This window comes from Muscardinus avellanarius (assembly GCF_963383645.1).
Source record: "Muscardinus avellanarius genome assembly, chromosome: 10".
In the NCBI taxonomy this organism is placed as follows: domain Eukaryota; kingdom Metazoa; phylum Chordata; class Mammalia; order Rodentia; family Gliridae; genus Muscardinus; species Muscardinus avellanarius.
Genome location: NC_137796.1, coordinates 55,932,562 through 55,941,429, shown reverse-complemented (window position 1 = coordinate 55,941,429; position 8,868 = coordinate 55,932,562). Strand labels below are relative to the sequence as shown.

At 46.0% G+C, this 8,868-nt stretch overlaps 1 protein-coding gene across 1 annotated transcript; it reads right to left on the bottom strand.

The window, feature by feature from the left end:
* Positions 1–954: 954 nt before the first annotated feature.
* IGFL4 (IGF like family member 4) lies at positions 955–1,943 on the bottom strand (the record flags this gene model as incomplete). Its single annotated transcript, XM_080703612.1, has 3 exons — positions 955–1,226; positions 1,300–1,353; positions 1,925–1,943. The coding sequence occupies 3 exons, from the start codon at positions 1,941–1,943 to the stop codon at positions 955–957; spliced, it is 345 nt and encodes a 114-aa protein (XP_080559738.1).
* Positions 1,944–8,868: the final 6,925 nt, after the last annotated feature.

Genomic DNA, 8,868 nt, shown 5'->3' with positions numbered 1-8,868 from the left:
ACCTTTCTTTCCTTTTTCTTCTTTTTGTGGTACTGGGGATTGAACCCAGGGTTGTTCTGTCTCTAAGCTACATCACAGCTCCATTTTATATTTTCCTTTGAAACAGGGTCTCACTAGATTGCTGAGAGTCTTACTATATTGCCGAGGCTGTCCTTGAACCTGTCATCCTCCTGCCTCAGGCTCCCAAGTACTGGGATTACAGGCATGTGCCAAGATACATGACTGGACTCTTTTTCTGGGCCTGAGAGCACAAATCTTTAGGGTGAGAGCCTTTAATAGTTGTGCTCATCATGGGACCCCTATTCCAAGAGTGGGTGAGAACTTCTGCCCATTAATCTATTAACTCAGGAGGGCTCTTCCCTGTGACTTTAACACCTCCCTGTAGGCCCCCCTCCCAACCACCCTCATCTCTGACTCATTCCAGCCTCGGGGAGTTAAGGCTTCACCATATGGACCTTTGGGGGTCCATATGAAAAATGAAAATGTGAGGACCCTAGTCTTTAAAAAAAAATCAGAAAAAAACTTGGGTGTACTGGTATATCCCAGTACTTGGGAGGCTGAAACAGTAGGATCGCAGGCTTGAGGCCAGCCTCAACAATTTAGTGAGGTCCTCAGCAACTTAGTGAGACTCTGTTTCAAATTAAAATAGCAATAATTAAAAACCACACCATGACTGATTACCAGAATATCAGATTCTGTGGTGGCTTGAGACTCTGCTCCCAGCTGGTCTGAAATAAAGCTGATGTGTCTGAAGGCTGGTTGGATGGTATCCCTGCAGAGAGAGAGAGAGAGAGAGAGAGAGGGAGAGAGAAAGAGAGACAGACAGGCAGACAGACAGAAGGGGGTAAGGGACAGCCACATGGTTACTCAAAGAAGGGGAGGTGGGGACATGGGAGAAGCTCTGCGAGCAGCCACGTTGTCCCCTGCTCCCTCTTCCCCTCCCCTGGGCTGGCATCACCCACCGACCTGGGTACAGATCCTGGAGATGGGGGAAGCCGCGCAGCCGGACCTCAGGCCTGGGACCTTAAGCCTTAAGACCGTGTGGTTCTGAGAGCCCCACGACTCCAGGCAGCAGTGCTGGAAGCAGGGCCAGTAGGTGCAGTGGGGGCCACAGAGGCGGGTCTGGTTCAGGGGCAGGATGGTGTCGTCCTCACAGCACTGCTCCAGGGGGTTGTAGATCTGGTCCCCACACCAGGGCGCTGGCTGGCACAGCCACAGGCCAGTGTCTGGAAGAGTCAGAGCCGGGTGGACTCCATCCACAGTGCCTCTCTTTCCCCCTCACTGCCCCCCTGTTCTCACCTGGGACTCCTTCAGAGTATGATGAGTGCAGGAGCTCAAAAATGAACACAGCGGCTGAGAAGAAGGGAAGGAGAGCGGTGCTGACATGCAGTGGAGCAGTCACAGACTGATGGTCACAGCCAGGTCACGGGATGATGTTACTGAGCTTTTTGGTGCTGATAACAGCTCAGAACTTTTTTTTGTATGTGTGCGTGTGTGTGTGTGTGTGTGGTACTGGGGATTGAACCCAGGGATGCTCTCCCTCCAAGCTACACCCTCTTTTTTTTTTTTTTTTTTAAACAGCGTCTTGCTAAGTTGCTGAGGGCCTCGTGAAGTTGCTAAGGCTAGTCTCAAACCTTTGATCATCCTGTCTCAGTCTCCCAGGGACTGAGAGGACAGGTGTGTGCCACCATGCCTGGCCCAGAGTGGATTTTGAGACTGGCCACATAGGTCCTTGGGTCAGGCCTGGCAGGTGGGGAGGAATCTGGAAGGGCAAAGCCTCTGATCAGAGCTACAGTGGGGGTGCAGAGAGGGCTTGGGAAGTGGGAAGCTGAGAACTGAGAGGGTAAAAGGAGGAAGCTTGAGGTCCAGAGCAATCGCAGGATATAGTAACACGTAGCTCAACTTGTAGGTCGAGTCTCCTTACCAAAGGTTCTGAGCACCATGGTTCTGGTTGGGCAGCAGAGCTGGGGTGGCAGAACTGCAGTGGAATGGAGTCTGGGACCTTAGGCTGCGGTTTATATAGTAGCTGTATGTCATACCTAGGGAGGGAACCCTGCTGTCTTATGTCACAACAAAGAAGGTGTTGTCCAGAAAGGGTGGGGCACGATAGTCAGAGTAGGGAAAACCCAATGGGGGAAAAAAAATCAATGAAAGGAGCTGCTGAATCCACCCCAATTAGCTGACACTTTCTCTGATGCTTGGAAAACTTCAAATGTGTGATGTGACCTTTCAAAATTTGGACTCCTGGCACATAAGCGTGTACACGCATGCACACATGTGTATATGTATGTGTTAGTGTTACAGGGATTAAACCTAGGGGCATTCTACCACTGAGCTATATATAAGCTAGCTCTTTTTATTTATTTATTTATTTTTGGTGGTACTGGGGTTCCTGGAAGCCCTTCTACCTCCGGGCTACACTCCCAGACCTATTTTTACATTTTATATTTGGAAACAGGGTCTCCTAAGCCAGCGCATGCGGCTGGCTTCGAACCTGCGCGATCCTCCTGTCTCTGCCTCCCAAGCGCGGGGATTACAAGCGTGCGCCACCACGCCCGGCTCTTTTTATTTTTTATTTCAAAACAGGGTCATGCTAGGTTGCCGAGTATCTTGTGAAGTCACCCAAGCTGGCCTTAAACCTGCGATCCTCCTGCCTCAGACTCTTAGGTCACTGGGATGCTCGACTGAGGAACTAGGCGCTCTCTCACTGTGTGTTCAAAACTACCACCAAACACCAGATGTTTCTAGGCTTCTTGTGCTAATTTCCCTGGAAGTTTCAAGGGCTCTCCACCCTCTGCACAGTTTATCTCTTTGCACTGTTTAGAATTCTTTTAAGTTATTTCAGAAATTATAAGATTGCAGCATGCTCTAGAGTAAACTTCAGACTGCTAAGGAGACAAAAAAAAAATAAAAAAAAGGAATTGAGTCACAGGACAGACCTCTCTGGGATTCATAGAGGGTGTGGAAAGGCGGCGCCTTGGTTTGTTTGTTTGTAGGGTCCCTTGTCCAAAGGAATCTCTACCCATGCAGCTTATTGTTATTTTATTGTTGCCTTGTTATTCTTTGTGTGATGAGAAAGCAGTGGAATATTATTAGTGTGTATCCTCATTTTCCAGTGGCTTCCTTTCTGGGTCATAATGAAAAGAATAGGGAGGAGGAAGAAGAGGAGGGTTGAAGCTTCTCTCTCTCTCTCTCTTTTTCTCTTTTTTTTGGTACTGGGGATTGAACCCAGTGGTATTCTACCTCTGAGCTACACCCTTCGTCCTTTTTATTTTATTTTTTGAAATGGAGTTTTGCTTAAGTTGCTGAGGTTGTCCTTGAACTTGTGATCCTCCCCACTCAGCCTCCCAAGCACTGAGATTACAGGCATGTGCCACCACGCCTGGCTAAATAGGAAGGTTGAATAAACACATTAGAGCCCTGTAGCAGGGCAGTGGTGGCGGGAGAGGCTCCCCTCTTCCTCCTCTCTCCTCACTTAACTTGTAGTATTTCAATGCCTGTTCTGCCCCAGGCACGCGGGCCGGTCCTCCTTTCCTTTTTTAGCAGACATTGTCTGTGGGTCAGGTTCTCACGATCCCTTCTCCTGGCCTCTGCACCCTAACAGACCCATTCATAAAGACCTCCCTCACCCATTCCAGACTTGTAAAAACTTGTTCCAGTGTCCTAAGTTAATTAGCTTCATGCCTAGCACTTAACTCTGAGCCAGAGACATAGAAGTTTATGTCCATCGGGAAGAGGAAGTCCCAAGGGAACAGATGTAACTGTGGAGGGCAATCTTTAGAAGAGGCAATCTTTGTACAAGTAAAGTGTGTGCAGGAAACCCCAGGGAAACCACTGTCAAGCAGGAAGCTAAGTCGACAGATTCTGCCAGGGAAGAACCAGCAAACCCTTTTTGTTATGGTGAGGAACCGTTACGGGTGCCCTTTTGGTCTCCCAAACTGTGACAGTGAGAGATGTAGCCACGGGTTCTTGTTCTGAGCTATGTGTAGAAAACAATAGCCTGGACTCTATTGCTGTACGCTTAAGCGATTTTATTTTATTTATTTTTATTTTTATTTTTATTTTTTTTGGTGGTACTGGGGTTCCTGGAAGCCCTTCTACCTCGGGGCTACACTCCCAGACCTATTTTTACATTTTCATTTTGGAAACAGGGTCTCCTAAGCCAGCGCGCGGCTGGCTTCGAACCTGCGCGATCCTCCTGTCTCTGCCTCCCAAGCGCGGGGATTACAAGCGTGCGCCACCATGCCCGGCTATTAAGCGATTTTATTATTACAAAGATGGAAAGATAGAAACAGTAAAGGCCTACACCCAAAGTGGGGGGAGCTGTAGGTGAGCGGCTTGCAAATAAGTCACTGAAGTCTTTTGGATACAGAACCTTTTATAGCAGGTCTTCTGACCCGACTAGAGCTGCCCCTGCTTTTGATGTGCCGATTCCTTCCTGTAGGCCTGCCCTGTCTCCAGACCCCCAAGCCTTTTGTTACACCCCAAAATGTGTTCATTGATTATCAGAGTCTGAAGGCTTATGGCATCCCCACACATCCTTGGGAAATCTTAACTTATTTTAGAAACGTAAAAGACCCCGGACTTCCTCTAGTCTCTTGCTAACCACCCTTGGTGCCTGGAACCCTGCAGGGTCTTTTTCATTTCTGGATGCCTGCCTGCACCCAAGCTTCGTCTTTCTCTCACCAAAGTTATTTTCAAAAACATTTTGAAGCCATTTCCCAATACCAGCACATTAATATCAAAGCTATTTTTAAATGTACTTCGAAGCCCTTTCCCAATACCAGCACACTTTTCATATTCAGACAGTTCATTACTTACATCAATAGCGAAAGGGAGGCAAGCCACAGGTGCCAGCTCCTTTGCACAGGGAGCCACTGAAGACATTGGCCTAAGGACGGCGGGGAGAATAGCGAGCACTTTGTGGCTGAGTAAAGGACTCCGTGCCGTAGCCCAGCGGCTTCACAGCCTGCAGCTCTGACCTGAGGGAGGGCCCAGTAGGAAGCCCCATATCTCATCATCACCTTCCAGTGTAGGTGCCAAGCTGACTTCCTTGTCACAGCTTCATGACAGTGACCGTGGACGGCTCCTCCTGAGCCTCCCAGGACCTCCCGTTCCTAAGATCATAGCGCCCCCGCTCCCAGATACGGATGAGCTGAGGTCAGTCCTTGCCTCTGTGACCCAGTTAAAGATGTACAGGACTGCTAGGTGTCAGAAGTAAGTTTTTTTTTAGGGTGTTATTAAAAAAAAAAAAAGACATATTTTTGAAAGCAGCTCAGCAAGGTGAATTTTACTCTTTACAAAAACCGATCCTGAGCCGGGCGTGGTGACGCACGCTTGTAATCCCCGTGCTTGGGAGGCGGAGACAGGAGGATCGCGCAGGTTCGAAGCCAGCCGCGCGCGCTGGCTTAGGAGACCCTGTTTCCAAATATAAAATGTAAAAATAGGTCTGGGAGTGTAGCCCGGAGGTAGAAGGGCTTCCAGGAACCCCAGTACCACCAAAAAAACAAACAAAAACAAAAACAAAAAAAAACCGATCCTGCCACCAGTAAAGTCAGGTGTGCAAGAAAAACATGGAGGAAACTTGCCGAGTGTTTTATTTTCAGTGGGGGCGTCTGTGCTGTGCTCCTATTAGTGGGAACAAATCCTCATGATCTTTATGCCTTTGCCTGAAGGAGATGCCTGGGGGAGGGGTTGGCACTCATAATTTCCAGGAAATGCCATCTTTACAAAAATACAAGCACACGTGAAGTTACACAGCGTACGTTTACAAAATGGAGCCCCAGTCGAGCTATTCCTTTGGTAGAAAAGAGCTAGTTATTTCTTATGAAGGGGGAGCCATGTCTCTAAACCTACAAAAGAGTCCTCACAACTGACCAGTGATGTTTAGAAGGTTGTAAGATGCAAAGTCAGCACTCGGGCATTGCTCTATACCGGTTAAACAACTGGACACTGAAATGTAAAACACGGTACCATTTCAAGCCTCTGCCTCATAGAAATGCTCTGGTCTAAGTCAATAAACATGTGGAGGGTGTCTGTGAAAAGAACTACTTGCGATTGTTGCAAGAAATCAGAGATAAACTAAATAGATGCAAGTTTAGATCAGTCCTCTGTTATAATTTGGAAGACAAATGGAAAGAAAGAGATTCGACATGTCACCTCTTCCTAAGTTGATTTATAGATTTACCATAATTCCATTCAAGATCCTAGCAGGAATTTGTTATATATAGTTTTTTGGTACTGGGGATTGAACTCAGAGGCATTCTACCTCCAAGCTACGCCCTCAACCATATTTTATTTTTTTCATTTGGAAACAGGGTCTCACTAAGTTGCTGAGGCTGGCCTCAAACCTACAACCCTCTGTGCTCAGCCTCCTAAGTATTGGATAAGAGTGAACCACCATGCTTGGCTGCCATTTGATTTTTTGTTGTTGTTGTTCCGATACTGGGATTGAACCCAGAGGCAGTCTACTACATCCCAGCCCTATTTTATTTTTTTATTTTGGAACAGGGTCTCACTAAATTGTGAAGGGACTTGCTAATTTGCCAAGGCTGGGTGTGAACCTATGATCCTCCAGTCTCAGCCTCCCAAGTACCGGGATTACAGGTGTGTGCAACCACATCCAGCTCCATGTGATTTTTGACAAAAATGCAGAAGCAATTCAAGGGGGGAATCATGGTCTTTTGAAAGAATTTGGCATTCATATGCTGAGAAAAAAATGAATCTGTACTGAACCTCACACTTCACACAAAACTTAAATCAGAATGGATGTAAATAAAAATTTAAAACTATAAACCTAGAAGAAAGCATTGGAGAAAATATTTGTGCCTGGACACATGACATCTAAAACACAGTGCACAAAAGCAAACAATGATGAATGGAACTCTGTTAAAACATAAGAGTTTTTAGAGAAAATATTTGCACATCACATATCTGATGGAGGACTTGTCTTCAGAGCGTGCACATATTTGGACTGTGTATATTCACTATGAACAAATATATTAAAAGCTCTCAAAATGAAATAGTAGAAAACACACAACTCAATACAGATCAGAGCAGATAAAAGCAAGTAAGCACATGAAATGTGTTCAATATTAATAGGCACGAGGGAACTGATAACCACAGTGGACTTTCACCTCACGTCTAGAATGGGCAAAATTTAGAAAATAGTGGTAGAAATGCAAAATGGCATAACATCTTGGAAACATTTGTTAGTGTCTTATAAAATTAAAGATTCGCACAGGATGTGGTTGCACATGCCTGTAATCTCAGTACCTGGGAGACTGAGACGAGTATCACAAGCTGGAGGACAGCCTCAGCAACTTAGTGAGACTCTGTTTCAAAACAAAAAATTAAAAGTGCTGGGTTGTAGTTTGAAAACATGACCCTGGGCTCAATCCTCAGTAAGACACACACACACACACACACACACACACACACACACACACACACACACACAATTCATTTATCAGCTGGGTGTGGTGGCGCACGCTTGTAATCCCCGCACTTGGGAGGCGGAGACAGGAGGATCGTGCAGGTTCGAAGCCAGCTGTGCTGGCTTAAGAGACCCTGTTTCAAAAAAAAAAAAAAAAGTATAAAAATAGGTCTGGGAGCGTAGCCCGGAGGTATAAGGGCTTCCAGGAACCCCAGTACCACACACAAAAAAAATTCATTTATCATATCACCTAGCACTTACATTCCAGGGCATTGATTCCAGAGAGACAAAAATTTACATTCTCATAAAAAAGTACATGAATGTTCACAGCCACTTTACTTGTCCTAATCTACAACTAGAAACAATGCAAACGTCTATTAACAGGTGAATGGGTTTGAAACAGACTTCTAAAATTGACAGGTTACCTCTAAAATCAACAACTACCTGCTGGGCTTGGTGGTGCACACCTGTAATCACAAACCTGGGAGGTGAGACAGGAGGATAACAGGTTGGAGGCCAGTGCATGATAACTTAGTGAGATCCTCTTTTAAAAAGAGGGGTCTTGGGGTGTAGCTCAGAGGGAGAATTCCTCTGAGTTCAATCCACAGTACCAAAAATAATTTTATTTTTTGCTGTAAAAACATGGCAGTGCAGTCAGAAGAGCCTACCTACATCAAAACTGACACTGCGATGCATGCCTTGAGCAGGAGTTGAGACGGAGCTCTAGTGCTCTTGCTTTAGCCACTTATTTGATGGGCTTGCTTTATGGGCTTGCTGACACCTCTTTTCCCCACCTCAGCTGTCATCGCCCTGAGGCTTTACCCAGCTTAGGTCCCACTGGAGTATCTGCTGATGGCTCTAATGATAATGCAGGCTCTGGCCCATGTATTTCTTTTTTTTTTTTTTCAAACTATAAGGATTATATTTCCCCCCTCAATCAGAATCTCATTTTATCTGTTCAGAGTGGAGAGGCTAGAACAACAGAGGCTTCTGGAAGCTCCCGGTAAGCAAGGCTTCTGGCTGGACAGCCGGTGAGCACCAGGCTTCAAGTCTGAACACCTGAGCCTTAAGAAAATGGACCAGAGGCTGAGCCACAATGGCCTCAGAGCAATAGCGGCTTCCTACATATATCTAGAAACAGCTCCGGCAGCAGATGATATCATTTTCAAGACCAATCTAAACATCATCTTCCCTATAATCTGCGTTCCCCCAAAGAACTGCAAGTTGAAGGGGATCAGACCACTTCTGCATAAGATATATGCTTTCATTTACGAACATTTCAATACAGACTTTCTATACACACATTACCTATATAATAAAAATGTACATGGCATGAGTATATGTAACTGTATAAATAGAGAGTTTTAGAAATTTTGAACCCGTGCTTCCTGTTCACATCAGTTTTTCCACTTCTTCCTCTCAAGTCAGGTCCA